This window comes from Monopterus albus, unplaced genomic scaffold (assembly GCF_001952655.1).
Source record: "Monopterus albus unplaced genomic scaffold, M_albus_1.0 scaffold32.1, whole genome shotgun sequence".
Classification (NCBI taxonomy): domain Eukaryota; kingdom Metazoa; phylum Chordata; class Actinopteri; order Synbranchiformes; family Synbranchidae; genus Monopterus; species Monopterus albus.
The window spans coordinates 1,249,849-1,270,671 of NW_018127912.1; the positions used below are offsets into that span (position 1 = coordinate 1,249,849).

Genomic DNA, 20,823 nt, shown 5'->3' on the forward strand with positions numbered 1-20,823 from the left:
GTGATTGATTTTTTGTCATGCAGGCACAGAATGTACGTGCTAGTTGTCCATTGGCTGTAGTCTTTATGGTGTGTTCAAGTGCTGCTTTCTTGACCCGACTGGTTCAGACAAAGGCGATGTGAGGTGATGCCACAGTCGACCTTCGTCGGAGCTTGTTCTTTGATGTTGGCTTGGTGTGTGTCTGCCTTAAACAGCCCATGGCATGCTTTTCTTGTTTTTAGACTTGTCTACAGTGTTACAGTGCTGAATTATCTTCATAGATGTGACCTAAAGCTCAAAAAATTTGGTGTACATATACTTCTATACAGAAGCAACTTGGTTTGTACAAGGCTAGCAAACCCTTGATCATGAGACATGTTTTAAGGATTTCCTTGAATGGTCATAATCTCCAGGCAGTTGCGCGTTCATGTGAGCTTGCCTGACATCCACCAGTGTCATTTTAAAGGCGGAATTTTTTGACTGTGCCTGGTTTTGTGGATATATTTTACCTTCTGCTGCTGCACTGTGACCAGAGGATGTGGAGAAAAATACAGGGACTGAGGGCCTGGGAAAGTTCATGTACAGGGACTCACTGTTTACTTGACTGGGTCTAACCTACAAGCAGCTGACCAGTGAAGCCCCCGCGGTGGTGACTGATCAGTTCATCAACACTGAATTGCCCCGGAGCACAATACCTGTTTTGTTTTGACTGCTTGAGGCCAGTGTGTCTGCTGCATGTGATGTGGTGGTGGTTAACCAGTGGATTAACAATCCATGCTGTTATTGTCAGAGCTACGCTAGCTGTTGGAATTCATTTCACTACTTTAGGAATGTATGTGGTTGTGAGGGGGAAGACACAGTGATCACTTGTTGGATTTACTGACCTTGGAGCTTGAAAGGGAGTGACGTTTCCACTACTCAGTGGGACTTAACAGTAAGTAAAAAACAAAAAAAACAAAGCGGAGCCAATCCCGGCCGGCAGTCGAGCAAAGGCGGGGTACACCCTGGACAGGTCGCCAATCCATCACAGGGCTAACATGATGGGTGCAAAGCTAATCTAGAGGTACCCAAGGTTAAACATTAAATGGCTGAAAATGAGCATCCCATGGGCTCTTTAAGCTTGATTTATGGTGTATTGAATCTACACCATAGATACAATGCAGGTAACGCATAGCCTCCTGCCAATATAGCTTATATTGTAGCCTGATGTACATCTCTCCGGAAATGTAACTACAAGTCATGAGAATGCAGACTGCAACAAACGTGATTGGTTGCATCGCACTTCCTTATTCATGTCTTATTGGTGGCCGGACCAGCATGGAAAATCCCTCCTAGTTCTACTTCGGTTCAGTGGTCATACAGACCATCTCCTCCAGCGTCTTCTTTATTATATTTGTGGTAATAATTTCAATAAAAGTATCTGCTATTCAACATCTATTAGTTTTAACTCCAACATTACTTGCTCAGTTTCAGCCACCATTGTCAGTAAGTTGTGAAGAAAAGCAACATTGTGACATAGAAACCCCACTGCCAACTAGCATTTTGGTGGTGTAATTACAGGGTGACACGGACACACCAGCTCACAAGTATAAGTGCTCACAATGGCATAGGCCACTTGCATAACCTACGACATGGGTTTCTACATAGATTTGATGCAGAACCATAAATCAAGCTTTATGGGAGAGTGTTAGTACAAAGGTGTGGCCCTGCTGTTTAACATGGCTATTGTTACTGTTTGGTAGGTAGGTAGAACTTTATTGATCCCACAGTGGGGAAATTCCAGTGTTCCAGCAGCAGTAAGGGACAAAAACAACATAGAGCAAGCAACAAGACACCATAAGAACAGATACCACACACCGATCTTGATAGACAAATTCAGAATGTTGGTTTTTGGTTCTTGTTACCATTGCTAACTCTGAGAGACGAGACAGTCCAAGTAACTTCAAAACAGTGCTGATTTATTCAAAGGATCACAGGTAAAATTAACATTACACGCTCAGGCATCTTGCACCTCCAAACTGCTCGCAGGCAGATGTAAGATGAAAGACCCTGAACCCACCAGGCCTATACATTATATCCCTTCGGTTGGGCTAGCCCCATACTACACAGAAACGTCAACTGAGACGTCTCTGTTACCAGCTTTGCAGCTGGTCATAGCAGTAGTCAAAACATGAAGCAAATCAATGTGTGATTATGGCTAAGGCTACAGTTATACACGTCATAATAATAATATTAAACATCCTGTCTGCTGACAGTCATCAACTCTTCTCTCTAGTTATCCTTGACCAGATGTACCCTGTAGAAACTCATAAGCATGCCTAAGCATTTAACAGTCTAACTAGACATCCTATCTCCACTAAACATTTCTAATACATAAAGTATCTATCTGACTAAAAATACCTAACAAGAAGCACGGAAAGGAAAAAAAAACGAGGACAGAGTTACTGGAACTTGCTGCCTCTCCCTACCCAAAAAACAAGACAGTACAAGCATTTCAGGGAAATCAGGAACAGATATCGCTCTCACTCTAATCAAAGACAGGGCAGTCTGTGGTCAGAGGGGGAGGGGCAGAAGTGTACGCATTCCTAGCATTAGCATACGGTATGGTCCAGAGTTTTATTGTTCTTTGTGTAGGAGGGTGGCAGAGAGGGGGAGGGAGGCATGGCATGGTTAGGGTCCCCGAGATGAGGATTAGGGCCTGCATGTGCTGTGTCCGCCGAGACACCGTGCGCCTGCACGCAACAGCAGAGCCGGCCCGGGGATCAGTGAAGAAACGTCACCACAGATCCTGGAGTCCTGGTGAAGCGCGTGCAGGACCTCTCCTCCTGTACACCAACTGCAGCTCCGCCAACTCGTCCATCTTGTTGGGAGGGGAGCGGACCGATGGTGAAATGACTCGTACCTCTGTTTCCTCTCCCAGCGCTTTGCTCCAGTTCTGCTTTGCTAGTCCTGATTACCTGCATAACCTGTTTTCTGATTAACTAAGTTGCTATAGTCCATGTAAATGCACTGATTGATACACATTGTTGCCATGCGTATAACAGCTTCAGGGCAACCAAAGAGCATAATTGAAAGCACCATGATATTTTTAAAACATCTCACAGGCTACAATTAACAGGCATGTTTTCATTCTGAGAAACGTTTCTAAAGACACATTTTAAACTGTGAGAAATATAGCAATAATTCCAAATTTTTTGAGTTCCTAAGTCAACAGTGTCTAAATCTATTATTATTATGTAGAAAATGTTGGTCCAATAATATCACACAAGGGTCAAGTGCTACAGGTCAACTAAGTATTTGTCAGATGTAAAAATGTGTTTATAAGAAATCAAAGCATTCAAGGGGATAAAACCAGCAGCCAGAACAGACAGAAGAGCAAAAATGTGACATTTCTAACCAAACTGAGTAACGGGAGACAGTCATAGGCAGGCAAAGGCAGCTGTGTTTATGATAAAAGGGATTCTGCATACAGCAGCAGGAACCATTTTGTGCTCTAGCATTCACTGCAAGCAATCCATCAAAGGGAAAGGAGTGGGGGAGGGGGAAGTGTCGAGTAGGCTAGCTTGTTGCCTTAACCTAATCGACAATCTGCATTTTGCTCATAGCTACTTTCAACTCATATCTATATGTGTGTTTTTGGCAGAGATGGCTTATGGCACTGGATATTTATTTATCTATCTATTTATTTATTTGTTTTGTTTTTCATGTAACAAACTTCTGAGAAAGGTGCCATGTTTTGACATAATCACAATTGAGTTATTGCTACAGAGACAGAAATAAAATGTGATTGAATACCTCAAGGAGAATGAGCTGCTCTTTAAGGGCTAGGGTGGCACATCTAAGGAGAACTGCAATCCACTACATTTTTTTCCTATTAAACATAGGCTACTTTAATTTTTAGCTTCTAGCTACAGGGATCGGTTTGTTCAGAGAGCTTTGAATGTCATTCACCTCTCTAGCTCCCTCCTTTGTTTGTGAGAATGCCCTTCTGCTGCTGCAATGGTTTAGTCCATGTTTGGCTGTAAACCTTCACTCTGAAGCAGACTGCTGGAGTGGGGGAGGGGTGTTGGCGCTCTGTGTCTGGCTCTGGAGTTTAGTTCTGACTGTGTGGTGCTAGCTATAGCTCATGCGTTCTGACTGTAATTACTGCAAAGGTGATCTTTAGGTTGTCAGAGTTTTACAGGAAAAAGTGAAGCAACTACATGTAGATATTTCACTTCTGAAATTAAGTATATTTTTAGGGAACCTGGGTTAATTAAAATTTTCCCTGGTGGTGGTGTTTAGTTCATAGTATCATGATCAACATTCATTGGCTTTTTTGTGGCCATGACACGAGCCTCCCTCAGCAGTGCATGGCTAAAGGATAATCACCACCATGGAAACTCCTGGTTTTTCCCCCTCTGTTTTCTTCCTTCTTTTCCTTCTACCCAGCCTTTGCTAGTCACCACTCATTTAGAAATAAAAAAAGTCACGCGTACAACGTTTGGGTAATAATAGGCTAAGAAGCAGTGCTTTTAGTCCACTACAGAACTGTTTAAATATGCTTTGAGAACACCTTTCCTTTGACAGTCTTATTTTGGCATATTGGTATGAATAGTTCAGTTCACCCTTATGTTCTGTCCATATATCATTTGTCTACTTTAAACACTACTGGGTTGCACTTAATCTAGCAGGCTTAAAGTATAAGCAACTAATTCACTCATTTAGCTGCCATGATTAATTGATGTATTTGCTGTGTATTAGAGATTCCTTAGTCTTTTGGAATTCTGAATATTACATAGAATGTATATGGGGTTTTAGCTAGTTTAATGTGTGAAAGAAAACTACCCACCTGACTGGGTGGAAAATGAGACACAAATACACATAAATGAAGGGGTATCACAGGAAAGATCAATCATCAGCTGCTACTTAGAACAACATAGTGTTGGCTTCATCTGGTTTAAACATAAAACTGATTATATTGGAAACCATGAAAAAAGAATGTAGTAGGTGGTAGAAGGTGGTGATCAATAGGTTCATTTTTCTGCATGATGCAGAAAATGAATGAGATTGATATATGCACTGTGACCAAAGGTGCAATTCCTCTTTGCCATGATATTGAAAGGTATGATGCATATTTACTTTTTCAGGCGCTTTGTGTATGTCTATTAATTATTTGCAGTTGAATGACTGAGCTACTTTACAGACACAAACATCTTGCTTTGTCACACAAAGTTTGACACTTGCTAGAATATCTAGAATGTATATTATCACAATTTAAAGTATGAATAAAGCAGTCACTCATTGCGAGATTCAGATTGGAGTGCATCCTTCAAGACTAGAAGCTCTTCATGCATGCACTGGGTGAGAGGCAGGGTGCTCCGATGTGCAGGTGCTGTCTATCACAGAGCCAGTATCTAAACAGACTAGCACATCCACGCTCACTTTCACACCTAATTCAGTTCCCAGTCCATCTGACTTCTGTGGCCTTGCACTGTGATCAGAAGTTGGAACTCCTAGAGGAAAGCTGCAGAAAGGGTAGAACATGTGAACTACTTAGAGAAAGGCCCAATGTGATTAGATCTACAGGGGCTTTACATTCACCTTGATCACCTAGATTACACAGTTACTGCTTGAAACAGAGGTTTTTAATGAAATCATTCATCGATCAGTCCCCTGACTGAGCGTAATAATGCTTGTTACAATCACATCAGTGTATAAAATAAGTGTGTATCATTAGTATGGATTCAATGTTGAAAATAGGGAAATACGAACGGCAGTTTAACAATGCACACTCTAAATGAATGTAACGAGGTACTGTGTGCTTCAACTCTTTGCGAACAGTATAGCTGATTGGTGTAACATTTACATAATAGGATACCTGCTCTAGGAGATTCTTTTTGAAATTTGCTTTTATTTCATTTTGCTAAATGTCCTACTAGGTCCGTCTTGCTGAGATGTAGGCACATAGCAATTATTTTCAATTATATGTTGCTGCCCTGACAGGATAGGATGTTGTGCTACATATAGCAGGCTCTAAGGGCTCAGTGGGGCTGCGCACAGCAGACCAGGTGGCCATTTTAAGTCTCAGTGAATCCAGATGCAGACCATGAGGGTGGGGGAGGAAAGACTGCGCACTGTGCGCAGTATTGTTGGAATGCAGGATCTGCCCTCACTGGCTGACAGTTTTTTTCCACCGTGTATTTAGCCTCTGTAGAAAATATTTAAAAACAATTTGGGTAATGAATAATTATGACCAAGTGTCTGACAGTTAGAAGCAACTTTGTCAAGTATCAGTTTTACTGTTTAGTATATTGGTTGAAGCACTTGCAGCAGCTTGAAGGAGAAAAGGCATTATTTGATTACCCATTTATCAAGACTTAGGTTCAGAAAATATTTAGCAGCACAGTTCTAAACTCATCTAAGGTGAAACATAGAAGTAATTGGTTTTGCTACCTCTCTAGTAATAGTTTAGGGTGGTGCTGAACAAGTGAGCACAAGACATGTAGGCTCAGTGAAACTGAACCAGGATTAAGAGGTGATCATTGTGACATGTGACATACAGAGATAACACTATTTAAAATCATTAAAACAAATGTGCTGTTATAGTACATTTTTGTTCAGTTTCCCTTCCAGGTCCATGTACGAGTATGGAGATTTCTGCAGATGTAGCTTTTTTTTTTTTTTAAGTAGGCGGGGTTTGTTATATGATCCGCTCATGTCTGTGCTCAGCATGCTGCTCGCAGCAGCGCTGGTGGCCATTTTGTGTTTGTGCAGTAGGGGAATGGGCAAGGAATGCATAGCAAGGTTTTATATATTTTCATAACAGGAGTTTTGATGAGGACAGGGGAAATTTACAAATAATAGTTAATTGTAATTACAAATTACATTTCCTGTCTATTACTTCTATAGCAATACAAATCTCTGTCTGTTTAGAGCCTCAGCTGGTAAAATCAAGAATTGTTATGAATATTTTGTGAAGAGTGCACTGTTGCAATAAAGGAAGTAATAATGTGCTAAGTATAATTATCAGTTTGTTTTTTAGGTGAGTATTCTTCTAGAGCAAAGAACCACCTCTATGCTAAAATGGTTCAGTCTGTTCAACAGCAGCCCTCCCTCCTGTGGGAGAGGCTGGGTGGATTACAGGCTGCTTCCTGTGACAAACTGTGCTCTGATTTCTTGTTGTTCGCAGCTAGCATGGGACTGTGTGGTTAAAAAGCGACATCTCTTGCTTGTAAATGTAAATAACGTGTGATAAAAATCCTTTAGATAATTTTGCTGTGATAGTCTTTCACTTTCCAGTTTGGTAATTGTAGTTAATCATGAAAAGTAATTATATTCATGTTTCTGAGAAAATTCCTTATTTGGCATGTACTGACTTGTTTTAAGGAATGACATCATAAAAGCTCAGCTAAAAAAAAAAAAGCCTAGCCTAGTGTTTCACCTTTTGTGTGAAGACTCCTGTTTGTTAGCAAATCTTTACTGGACTTTGACTGTTTACTTAAATACTTTACACTATATGTCTTTTGTTTTACATGCCCCACCCCCACAGCCCCCTCCCATCACAATGGTTCAGTCCATTTTTGCCCAAGGAGAGGCAATTTGAGACAGAGAGAGAGAGAGAGACAAAGTGTGTTTGTGTGTGTGTGTGTGTGTGTGTGTGTGAGGGGGTTGAGAGAGAGGGAGAGGGAAGGGCAGGGAGCAGCTGCCTTTAAGGTTGAGTGCACTGTGGGTGTGCAATTTAGCGCTGGCTGTGCGCCGCTAGCTAGGGCATGTTGTGCTGCTTTGTCATGTTAAAAGTGGCTTTGTTTGCATGTGTTTTACTGGTTATTGTTTGGTAGCATATACCAAAGCATAATTTTCTACTCTTTGGTTTGTTATTGTTTTCACAGATAGGCCTTAAAGAAAGCATAGTTGCTTTAAAAAATATTCTGGCTTTTAGTTTGATGGAGTAACCTTTGACCTTTTCTGTGTTTTTTAGCCTTGTGGCCCACTGATAAGTGAAATTATTTATCTAATGTTTATGAATTGCCTTGCCTCAGTCTCCAGGATTAAGAGGAATTAATGGAGATGCTAGTGTTAGGTATTTTTAGTCAGATAGATATTGGATAGATACTTTATGTATTAGAAATGTTTAGTGGAGATAGGATGTCTAGTTAGACTGTTAAATGCTTAGTCATGCTTATGAGTTTCTACAGGGTACATCTGGTCAAGGATAACTAGAGAGAAAAGTTGATGACTGTCAGCAGACAGGGTGTTTAATATTATGACGTGTATAACTGTAGCCTTAACCATAATATGTTCTTATGTCCAATACACGACATGTACTAGAGGTCGTGAGAATGTTTTCAGCTACACACCACTTAACCAACAGACACACACATTCACACATTTGCTTCATGTTTTGACTACTGCTATGACCAGCTGCAAAGCTGGTAACAGAGACGTCTCGGTTGACGTTTCTGTGTAGTATGGGGCTAGCCCAACCGAGGGGATATAATGTATAGGCCTGGTGGGTTCAGGGTCTTTCATCTTACATCTGCCTGCGTGCAGTTTGGAGGTGCAAGATACCTGAGCGTGTAATGTTAATTTTACCTGTGATCCTTTGAATAAATCAGCACTGTTTTGAAGTTACTTGGACTGTCTCGTCTCTCAGAGTTAGCAATGGTAACAAGAACCAAAGACCAACACTAGGATGTGCAGCGTAACAAGCTCTGCAGGATAAAGTAGGATGTGTATGTGTTATGGAACATTACAATCAAACTGTAAAACTATCATTGCCATTGATTTTCATCAGCTCTTGAAGGAAACTACGGTCTTTGCAAAGCAGGAGGCATCACAGCCAGAATGGGATTCTTATTAGCATTTCCACAGTTTTAACATTTTAAATAAATAATAAATGGTTTCTAAATAGTTTATAGGTTAACAGCATTAATTTATGTGTCTTAGAGACATATGCCAGGATCTAATATGTTGCAAACTGCCAAATGTATTTCATCCAGGGCTGTTAACAGAGCTTCTGTCAAACTTAAGTATTTAGTGCAATGATTTTACCTATTAATAAAGTAAAGTAATAAACTAAAGTTGACCTATAGCATGTTCTAAATATAGTCTTCTATAGTGCACACTGGTCAAAACATTAAAAGGATAATAGTAGGTTGAGGCTAACTTATTACTCAATCCAGCGAGTGCTCAGTTTATTGCAGATAGTACCTCGGGTGACCATGTCATATGTATGCAGTTCTGATAAAATGTGTGAAAGATTCAGTACAGCCAAGAGGAGGCAATACACTTATTTACAGCTATGTCAGGGTTTCTAACAATATATTTTGTTTTGCTGAACTAAATTATTGTAGCACCAGAAGAATCTTAAAACAGTTACATGGAAACAATAGACTGAAACACAATAGGTGCTGGTCAACATATACAGAACGACAAGGTCAAGTACTGTGCTCCAGGAATATTTCTGAGTGCACAATGTTGTCCTTGACCTTTTTAATCATAAAATGTTCATTGCATATGGTGTTAAAAAAAAGGCCGCGCCCCCCCCCCCCCTGCACTTTGACAGAGTGGTTTAGTCTGTGCTGGCTGTAAATTTCCATACTGTGGACTAGATTGTGCTAGAGTGGGGGATGGGTGTTGCTAAGCAACAGGATGTGCAGTGTACTTCCCCTCTGTCTGTGCGCTGCTAGCTAGGGTTGATTTTAATAAATACCACGCTGTATTTAAAAATGTTGTAGACACAAGTACTGCTCTGTAGGTACTTGTGGCACCTGCACATATATCATGAACTTCATAGGTGTCATCTTAAAGTTAAAAATACCATTTCATTTTTGAGTATCATATTATGCATTATGGCACACTGCTGTGTCAGGAGCCAATGCTCCTGACATTTCTTTTTGAAGGCTTTGAACAACACCCTTTATAGCTCATACCCCTGCAGAGAACACGATGGAGTAGTCCTAACTGAGCCCCTCCTCCTTTCTCTTATGTTCCTTTTGTTGGCTTTTTGGCCATGCTTTGCTCCAACAATCAACAAATGCATGGAAGGCCTCAATCCCATACATCTTGCTAAAGGTTGTCTTTTTTGTTTTGTTTTAAACATGTTTGACATTTGTCTGTCATTAAATTTAACACAAATGTTCTCATTGCAACTGCACACTCTCCAAAAGATTAGCTTTTATTTGTAGGGGGTGCTATGCTAGCTGTTGTAGGTGGGGTTTTGCCCTTTTATTGCAGGCATTTTATTAATGTTGGGGAGCTTGCTGTAAGTTCTCATGAACTGGCTGACTGACGGTGTCAGTACAGCCATTTTAATACCTGCTGTGCTGTGTTTGAGGCCAGATGTATCCTTTATTTAAACACTGTCCCTGGTCAGACTCAAATATTTGGGCTCAGTAATTTAAGGTGTTAACTTGAGTCATGCATGTTCTATGTCCATACAAACATGTGAGTGCATATCTGTGTATTTATTACTGTGCCAAAACCGTAGTGTAGTTGTGCGCTGTTCACCCTGTATTTGAATTTCACGAAAATCACACAGGTGTAAAGCATGTGTATTGCTAGCAATCTTGATTGTGGCTGTTTTGTTTTTGTGTTTTTATTCAGTACTGTTTCACTGCATGTCAAACCGGCAACATCGCATTCATTATGACAGAAGCACAATCGCTATCACAATAGGTCAATTATATAACTATTTTTAATAACAATAACACCAACATGTCAGAGTCATAGTCACTTGCAAAATGGAACTTGATTTCATTTTAGCCCAAAGTGGCCCTGCTGCCTGCTTTTGCTGACATGCACTGTCAGTGTGGATGTTTTCACTAAAATCTGTAGCTGTTGTTTATTTATTCATGCCATAACATGGCAGGTGTGATTTTGAAAGGTAGTGTAGCTAAACCACAGTGTTTGAGTAGAGGTTGGTATCAACATGTCAGCTACTAATCCATTAAAAATACTTTCTTTTGTAACAGTTAGGCCTATAGCTTGTCAGCCAGGGATGAACTTAGCAATATCTGATACTTTATGAAACCCATGGATCATAATTTGGATGCTGTTCTTGGAAAGCATGTTTCGCCAAGTTGACCATGAATGTTCACTGTGTCCCGTCCAGAAATCGCTTGTACTAGAAGTTGGTGATCAACTTTGTCATAATCTTACTGCTGAAGTGTTGTTGGTTTTCCATAAATCAACCAATACTAAGAAAGCTTTGATGTTCCTTTTAACTGTGAGGTTGGATTGCCAAGTTGATATCTTGGCATCACAGAGGCTTAATATTACATCCTCCTGCTGCAGGACTTGCCCTAGTCATCTGGCTCTCTTATTTATTTTGACTTAGAGAGAGTTTCAGGTCTAGTTTGATACACTTTGACATTTGAGCAGAAAATCACTGATGAGTTGCCTGTTGTTAAGCACTGGGTTGGCAAAGGCGCATTCTAAAATAACAAGCACCTGTTTTGCACCTTGAAAGAAAGGAAGTTGTCAAAATCAAGAGAGAGAAGATTGACACCTCTCCATCTTGTTTTTGGTGCCTACAACTTTTTAATGGTAAGCCACTTACTAAAGCTTGACCAAGAACATGTTAAACACTGTATAGTCAAGCAATATTTTAAAGGTTTTAAAATAATTTATTGAAACTTGCTGAAAATTGTTTAAGCCCTTGATTCTGCATTGATGTCGGACCATGGTGACTTGTTGACTCCAGTTTAACGGGTGATGAATTTGAATCTTGCTCAGCTAGCTACAGAGAGCTCAGCCTGGCAGCAAGCAGGAGAGCTGACGGCCATTTTGAGGTTCTGCACTGAATCCAGGCGCAGTAAATGAGGCCATAGGATGGGGGAGGGGGATCCTGTGCTCTGCGCAGTGTGCAGTAACAGTGGAATGTGAAGTGTACCAGTGATCGTGCTCACAATTTAAACCACTCTTTGTTCATGCTGACTTTTTGGCATCATGCTTTTTTCAGGTTACATTTTAATCCAGTTATGCTTCTCACCTCTTTTTACATAAGGAGTTAATAATCACTGCAGCAACCATGCTTCCTTGCTGATCTGAAAGACTGATCAGAGTAGGAATGGCTTACAGTGTTTTGTGTATGCACCAGCATCTCTGGGTGCTTCTCAGCTTTACTCTGTAAAGTATACATCTAGTCCAGGCCTTCTTAGTGAATGTTGCATTTTTCTGAATGCACATGTGACAACCTGCCAAGTTGCAAACACATGGCTAAATTAAACACTGGAGATTGCGGTCTTTTCAGAACCTGTCAGCTGCAGGCTTGCAGGTCAGCAATGCAGTAACAACAAGAACACTCAGAGAGCGCATGTACCTCCACCAAGGCACCACATTTGCTCACACAAATGGGTCCCTTGTGAAAACTGAAGAGATCAGGAACAACACAAAATGTGTCCTAAAATGCTTGATCCAGATCATCTTTTAGGGTATGATAGACAGCTATACTGTACATCTTACCTGAACATTTCAGGGTTCTATCTTCATTATAGGCCAAGTTATAGCAGACAATAAGTGTTAAATGGGGCTTTCACTGTTAACTTTACATGCCCATGAGATTGGGAATCTGGATCAGACCTTGACCTTTCAGCCTTTTCAGCCAAAATCTATCACTTCTAGGGTTGGTCCCCACCATTGTCTGTACCAAGTATACTGATGATCCATCCAGCCATTGGTTCATAATCCTGCTAACCATCACATACATACACGGAACCAAAAACATAACCTCCTTGGCGGAGTTAGTAAAGCTAATTAATTTTACAAAACAGAAGCGGCTAAAGGGTCTCACCAGATGAGATTTTAAAGTTGTCTTGAGTAATAACTGGCATTGTGTTTTGTTCCTGCGCTGAAACCAGTAGACAGGTTTAACTACAAACAGCATCAACCATGTGAATGTTTACTTTTTGTTAAAATATTAGATGTATAAACAGGCTAAGAAATAATGGCCACTTAATCTGGAGCTCACATTCACTAAAAGCTTGGTGACGTGAGTTACACCAAAAGCTCCTGTGATTTGATGCCTCTATTTCTCCATTGCTCTGGCAAGCCATTTGTCTTTTTTGAATCTCCGGTGTTTTTTCTGCTTCGTCTTTGTGCATGCTTTGGTTAGCACGTTACATCTCTATTTGAATTTTGTCAGCCTTCTATCTTGCCAGTAAATCACTGATTAGTCATTGAAAACATTTTTGTTACAATGCATTATCAATTTTAGTTTCAAACTAGGCTTTGTCCTAATTGCTGAATAAGAATAGCCATCAACAACATCAAATTATCATCCCTGAAATATTACCGTATGTTGAATAAAAGCATTATCCTATCACTTTTTTGCCAAATCAAACAAAATGATAGCTAGTACTGTTAAAACTTCAAAAAATATCATTTACATTGCAGAAACCTGAAATAAAAGAAAAAGAACCCTTGTGTAAAGTTTTGCTGGCAAAGAAACATACAACTAGATGTAACACTTTGTAAATGTGTCTAAAGGCTCTATTCTAGATGGGTTGTTGGTTGCATAATGGATCAGTTCTAAAAAAAAATGTGGATATACTTTGTCATCAACATAATCGTGCATCTAGATTGATTAACTTTGTTGTGGCCCCACAAATAAATATCTCCTTTTGAAGCTGAGGGCTCAGTTGCAGCTCAAGGGATGGAGATAGACCGCTTAATTCAGAGGAGCTAAATTTGGGGTTGTACTTTGATTTTCATGATCTGTGGACTTCATACATAATTGATCCTGTATTCCTAGTTGAAAGATGCAATGTAAATTTTACTAAGTAAAAAAATCCTGTCTTTTCCCTTCAGGTTGTTGAAGAATTCAGTGGTAAATCTATGACCAGGAACCTTTCGACTTGAACGTGAGTTATTCATAGATATTTTTATTAGTGTATGCACAGCATGCTACTTAATATTATAGCATATTTCTTGATTGCTACTGAATGTAAAATGAGAATTTTACTGCAGCTAAGCACAGTCTCCTGCAGCACACAGCTTCTAATCTTGTTTGACTCAAGAAGGGTTATGATAATGTATAAGCATAGATCTCAAATATGAATACATATAAACTGAATGTACATAACATTAATACCTAGAAACTTTTCAACTGGCCTCAATACTACATTGTGTGCAACATTCAGAAATGTGCACGGAAAATCCTGTTATGTAGAACCTCTTTATTGCTGCCAACACAGCCTCGATTTGTTCATTCTGATTGGCTGAGGCTTGAACCAATAGGAATGTGGGGGGATGGGAGGAAGGCTTGGTTGCTGCTGCTGTTAATTTGGTTCTCTAGATCAGCACTTAGGTAAACATGAAATCCATAGGTTAATCACTAAATCAATGCAGAGTTTGTCAGAGCAGATAAAGCTTTTCTGACTGCCATGAAAAAGGGTTTCTGGCACACAGAGCTGCACCTTGACTTGTCACTTGAGAACAGACACAAAAATGTGTAATCAGGCAGTAAGGATCTGCCTGATTTGGCTTGAATACTGAGTCAGATTTTTAGTAATGAAACGCACTGTTAAGATCACCAGCTGGTTTGGTAAGTAGATCTCTGTGAAAGAAGAACCTTTGAGAAAAGGAAAAACAAGAAAGCCATGGGGCTCTGCAGTGACCTCTGGTGTTTCCTTTAAAACTCTGCAGCCATTTCTTTAGCATGCAGTGCGTAAACCCCAAGACAGGTTCATAAGCGGAAGGGACTGTGCTTTTACTCATGTAGCTCTCACTGTGCTTTTGTCGATATTTCTCAGACTCATCATTCTATTTGATAGCATCTAATTTTTCTGTCATTCCACAGGCAGTAATGGAAGTTATTGTGACAGAGGAAAAGAAGAAGATTTTCCGTGCCAGGAAAACCATGAAGATCAGTGATCGACAACAACTGGAGAATCTTCACAGTACCCTGCTGACAGCAGCTCCAGGTTTGTCTGACCCATCTCCACCACCTCTAGTGAATGGCACGCATAAAGAAGATGGGCAAAAAGTTGGGGATAAAGAGCAAAACAACACCTCGGACTCCAACTCCCCCAACGCTGCATCGCCTGCTTCTCCTGCTCCTTTCCTGTCCCTAAATCTGTCCCCCTCCTCTGCCTCTTCACAAAGTCCAAAAGCAAAAGAAGCATCTCCTACCTCTCCAGCATCACCATTCCACTCTCTAAACTTTGAACTGAAAAAGATGGAAGAGGAGGAGGAAAAGAAAGGTTCTTCATCATCCTCATCAAATGAGCCCATTATGCCAGCAACAACAGAATCTAAGGAAAACCAGGAAAAGGACACTGAAGCGGTCCCCAAGGTGGAAAAGAAAGAGGTAAATTTTTCACATATGTTTGTATAAATCCTGCAGCATAGTCTCATTATCCTGGATTTATATTGGACTTCTTCAGACTGTGATGGTTAATGTTGATATTCAGATAGACAGAGTCCAAAAAACCTTTTCATTAATTATATATTGATGCTCTTCCTCAGGCGGGACAGACTATGACAGAGGACACACCTGTGGATTCAGCAAAGGAGTCTGTTAAAGGTTTGGTTCCACCTTTGCCTGTGGCACCTGCAGTATCTGACTACACAGAACCAATGGATACAGACAGTGACACTACAAAGGACAAGGACACCAAAGTCTCCGCAGCCAAAATAAAAGATGGAAAGCCTTCTTCCCCCATATCTGTAACGTCCGATTCCTCTCCTCCTTGTCCGTCCTTAACTCATCCAGCATCCTCTTCTTGTGCTGATGTAAAACAAGAAAAGGGAATCAAGGATGAGGACACAAAAGAAGAGAAGGGTGACAAAGAAGATGTGAAGAAAAGATCAACCAGTGAGGTAAAGATGGAGGTGGACTTGAAGAAAGAAAAGTTCAAGAAGGAAAAAACTGATGTTGGACAAACCACAAAGCCAACTCGGCCATCATCTACTCCACCATCAAATACAGGTATGAGAGAGTGGACATTGTGTCAGATATCTTCAGTTTAATTCTTTCATATTGGTAAAGACTGGTGGAGATCCAAAAGAAAAAGGAAGCAGTAATGCAGCAGTCATTCTGTGTTTTATACATGGGGAGCTTTATGAAACAAAAGGCTATAGAAAGTATAGCCTTTCATTATTACTTTGCTTAGCAAGTAATATGACTACAGTATGGATTAAGCATAAAAACTCTAGATCCTACACATCCCTTAATGCAAATCAATAACATCTTTGCTTTATACCCTCTCTGTCTGGTAAATACTTTTGTCCTTTAAACTCCACACCCACCATTTTCCACCAGAGCTGTTCAAGATACCCAAGATGTCACTTGAGTTGTCTTTTAGGGTATGCCACTGTTTTCAGGCTGGCTTACTTCATGTAACTTATAAATTGACTTTAACATGTAAAATTGAGTTCCACTTTAAGATGCTACAAAGGAAGCTCATAGTTTGCAAATGTGCTGAATAAATCAAATGGTAAGGATAACATTATATTAAATGGCAGTGCATTATACTGTGCAGGAAAATAAGGTAGATTTAATTTTATTGGAGTTTAGAAGTGCTTGCATGTGAAACCCTATAAAGTGAACCCTGGTCTCCAGAAAATTATTTTGTCAGTATAAGGTTGCCAGTTGATATGGAGATGAAGGTTACTTTTTTTTAATACAGGCCACATTGCCCCAAGGCACTGGAACATTTGTGCTGAATAGTTTTTCATATTTAACCCAAAGTATATTGTTTTAAGCAGGACTCATTTACATTGTAGTTGATAATGTTACATTTGGAGAAACTCTTCATGTTCTGTCTAGTTGACAGAAAACTTGTGGTCAAACAAAAGAACAAACTCTATCAAAGTTGTTAGTGCCGTCTGAGTTCTGTTTGTTTCTGCTGAGCGATAACAGAATAGCACTAAAAAGCATTTTAGTAAGCAGGTGTTAGGCATTTTTAGTCAGATAGAAATTAGATAGATACTTTATGTATTAGAAATGTTTAGTGGAGATAGGATGTCTAGTTAGACTGTTAAATGCTTAGTCATGCTTATGAGTTTCTACAAGGTACATCTGGTCAAGGATAACTAGAGAGAAGAGTTGATGACTGTCAGCAGACAGGATGTTTAATATTATTATGACGTGTATAACTGTAGCCTGAGCCATAATATGTTCTTATGTTTAAGTCACGACATGTACTAGAAGTCTGTGAGAATGTTTTTAGCTACACACCACTTAATCAACAGACACACACACACATTGACGTCTCGTTGACATTTCTGTGTAGTATGGTGCTAGCCCAACCGAAGGGATATAATGTATAGGCCTGGTGGGTTCAGGGTCTTTTCATCTTACATCTGCCTGCGAGCAGTTTGGAGGTGCAAGATACCTGAGCGTGTAATGTTAATTTTTGCCTGTGTTCATGGAATAAATCAGCACTGTTTTGTAGTTACTTGGACTGCCTCGTCTCTCAGAGTCAGTATGGTAAAAAGTACCGGGTACAACACAGGTCTTTGTCTTTGTTTCCCAAAAGGGGAGAAGGGCTCAACCTCAGGACTGAAGCGCACATTATCAGAGGGTTACGAAAACGATGGTCCGATCATGAAAAGAGAGGGGAAGAGGCCCAAGGTGGAACACGAGGAGTTGGAGGCACAACTGGAACTTAAAATTACTGCAAAAGCTGACAGTCACCATAAACTTGAAAAGGTTTGCATGCAGCTATTCTACTGCACTCTGACATTTTTTCCAAAGGTCTAAGCTAACTGAACTTTGCTTTGATGTCAGACTTTGAAAATGATTTAATTGATCATTTTTGCCCCTGTACCTGAAATTCTTTCTCAGATTGTGCAACAGCTTGTGGGTCAACAGTTGATGGTTTTACAGCTGACAAGTTTTGACAAACATTTCCAAGAGCTGAAAGACAGAGTAGACAAGATTGACTGTGCCACCAAACACCAAACTGCCATTACCACACTCCAGGTAAGCAGACGTCATCTCGCAAAGTTGATAACATTTTTCTGTGGTGAGAGCACAGGCAGAATTGTGAGATGCTGGTTTGCTGATAAATATAGAGTTAAGGAGGCACAAAATTAATTCCCTACAATTAAAAAGGCCTAAAACGTCTGCCTCCCTCTACCGTTTTTTTAGTCCAAGATAGCCCGACTATCAAAGAAGTTTGGAGAGGCCAATCAGGTGTCAGAGAACAAAAAGAAACAGGAGGTAAGATATTGCTTTCCTCTGATTTTCTTGTTTGTTCCTAAAATCTTGGTATGCACCTGATATTTTTAAAAAATGTCCTGACAGCATATTATCTGATTTCTGCAGACACTTGCTGCTGCTAAGGCTACTGCTGCTGCTGCTACTGCTACTCCTGCTGCAAAGACTGCAACTGTTGCAAACAACCCTCAAGCTCAGCGGTAAGTGTGCCTAGAGCATTTTTTTTTCTAGATCCCTGTCAACCTTGTTTTATATTTGGACTTATAAAATTAGCAAAGAGGTATCCAGGGTTTTTTTTAAGCCATCTTATCATCTCACTGCAAGCTCACGTTTGCCAGGCCAGATCATCATGAGACAAAATTTTGAGATTTCAAAATTCACAGCATCAGTGTATTTAAACATGTTATTTTTTAATCATGCAGTAGGATGTGCATTTTGGTGTTGTGTGAATATAATTTGGCCTTTGTATGAACGTGACAATACCGGACTGAAGCCAGTACTACACATGGAGACGTCCACAGCGTGAATAGTTGACATTGTCCCAGGCTGCTATCTGTAATCACTACAGACTGAATGGACACAATAAAGAATCCTTGCATCCTCCAAATCCATACCTTTTGGAAACCAAGATTCTATGTCCCTTGTTCGGTTTCTCAGGATCAGCTTTTTTTAGCCTCTTGACTACACTCTATAAATATTTCTTAAGACTGGTGTGGATAAACAAACACACATCCCAATTTGGGTTTGGCACCTGCAAAGTAACCCCGTGTGGGTCCAGGTCCTGAGTCTTGTGACGTTCTACAATGTGAAGCCTGAGCGTTCCCTCAGGCAGTGCCAAGTGTAGTTAAAACTGCACCTCTCCTCCCAACAGCGTGCTCCGTCGGCAGACAGTAGAGCTGCAATCCAAGGTGCCCAGAGAGGGAGCGCTGCCCTCTGTTGGTAAGACTCCTGCATTATCTGCCAAGAAGGAGAAGGAAGAAGAGAAAATGGAGGAGGCTAAAGATTTGTCACGTCAGATTGCTATGGCAAAAAAGCTGGCAGAATACAGTGAAGGAAAATGCAGAGCAGACATTCAACTCCGCACAATCACTTCCCACTTGGAGAAAGTGCTGTATCACAACTGTAAAAGAAGCTCAGGGAACCCGAGGCCTGACCGCTATGCATCTTACATATTCCGCTACTTAGTCCCATATGACGTCTACTGTGACTGGGTTGCAAAAGTCAACTATGTTGGATTACTGGGCAAGGAGGCACTGCCAAAGAACTTAAGGAGGACAATGAGGATGTACATTGAGCGTCGTTTCCCTGTACTGTCCTGTGACTGCTGGAGAGAAATTCGTGATGTCATCAATGAAATACTTAGGGTGAAGAGGAGACCAGAATTTTTTCGAGAATATGATGAAAGAACTGTGTCATTTTGACACTTATGTTAGAGGAACAGAAGTATACTGGGACAATTGTCATTATGCGTCATAGAAACTATCCAAAACATTTTATCTAAATGTGACTCTTGTTGCACCTAGATTCTTGTCAGCATTCATAAAAATGTATTTCTTATTAAAAGGGATGTGAATCCCTGTTGACTTGGACACAAAAATCAGTGGACGCGGCACCTCAATTGAACATGCTGAACTTTGACATACTGATTAAATGCTTTAACCAAAACTTTAATTATGAGGTGATCTCTTGTTGTTATAAGATGACAAAAGACAAAGAAACATGGAATAAAATCAAATGTCAACATCTTACCAAATTCAGTCCTCTTCCTGTCATGGACATAAACAGCTCTAAGCATGAACAACTCTAAGCATAAGCAATCTTTCTAAACAGGCCAGTCCGGACTTCCTTGGAGGTAAAGCAGACACCGACAACAGTTGCTTCATCCAGCATAGCTGGTGAGTACTTGGATTTCCTCTTACTCTGGATGTTATGTTGGTCTTTTCTTTAAGTCCCACTTCTGACAGTTGGTAGTTTGGGGGAGGTGACAGTGGCACGGTAGGTAGAGTAGTTGTCTCCCAACCGGAAGGTTAAAGGTTTGAATCTCGGTGCCTCCAGTCCACATGTCAAAGTGTCCTTGGGCAAGACACTGAACCCCCCCGTTGTCCCCGATGGTTAGAGCCATTGGTTGAGTTGGCGCCACAGATGGCTGCCTCAGTTCTGTACGGGAAACAGATTCCTCGAGTGTAACATACTTGGCCAAATAAAGTGATTATCCTTAAGTTTTGGGTTTTGAATTTTGTTTCTTTCCATGATGAGTTGGCATGTTCCCAATGCACTCATATGGTTTCTGTAGATGCTGAAGTTTTATTTCACAGTGGAAAGAAATGTTTTAAACCACAGCCAACAATTAATTGATCCTGCTAACACTTATTACCTGTGTAGCAAAACATAGAGGGATGGGTTCATTTGTTCCTGTTTGGAATCATTTTTATATAAGCTGTCCTTCTGGTCAATACTCGCTACCATGGTGAACCTGAACATCGTTCCCATCATTGCTTACTTTTGTTTGAGTTTTAATAGAAACTACAGTGTCCAAACCAAGAAAAGGTTTAGAGCCTCTATAAAGACATAAAAGCATGTATTCGAGATATGTTCTTAAACATTTACGCTTTCAGGAACAAATTAGCTTTGGGGCTGAGTGCCACAGAAGTCACAGAAGTACTGAGAGATTGACTAACATACTGTTTGCTTTGGTC

General features: G+C 40.3%; 1 protein-coding gene across 4 annotated transcripts in view; it reads left to right on the forward strand.

The window, feature by feature from the left end:
- Positions 1-20,823, forward strand: part of atf7ip (activating transcription factor 7 interacting protein) — a 36,263-nt gene that overhangs the window by 11,086 nt on the left and 4,354 nt on the right. For 2 of the 4 annotated variants that reach the window (XM_020597023.1, XM_020597022.1), the window contains exons 2-9: positions 13,771-13,823; positions 14,762-15,271; positions 15,430-15,892; positions 17,445-17,617; positions 17,753-17,890; positions 18,059-18,130; positions 18,236-18,327; positions 19,958-20,022. In XM_020597023.1, the coding sequence (XP_020452679.1) occupies positions 14,768-15,271; positions 15,430-15,892; positions 17,445-17,617; positions 17,753-17,890; positions 18,059-18,130; positions 18,236-18,327; positions 19,958-20,022 (1,507 nt within the window). In that variant the 5' untranslated portion in view covers positions 13,771-13,823; positions 14,762-14,767. The remainder of the gene's footprint in view (positions 1-13,770; positions 13,824-14,761; positions 15,272-15,429; positions 15,893-17,444; positions 17,618-17,752; positions 17,891-18,058; positions 18,131-18,235; positions 18,328-19,957; positions 20,023-20,823) is intronic. The other 2 variants (XM_020597025.1, XM_020597024.1) reach the window with 1 other exon arrangement.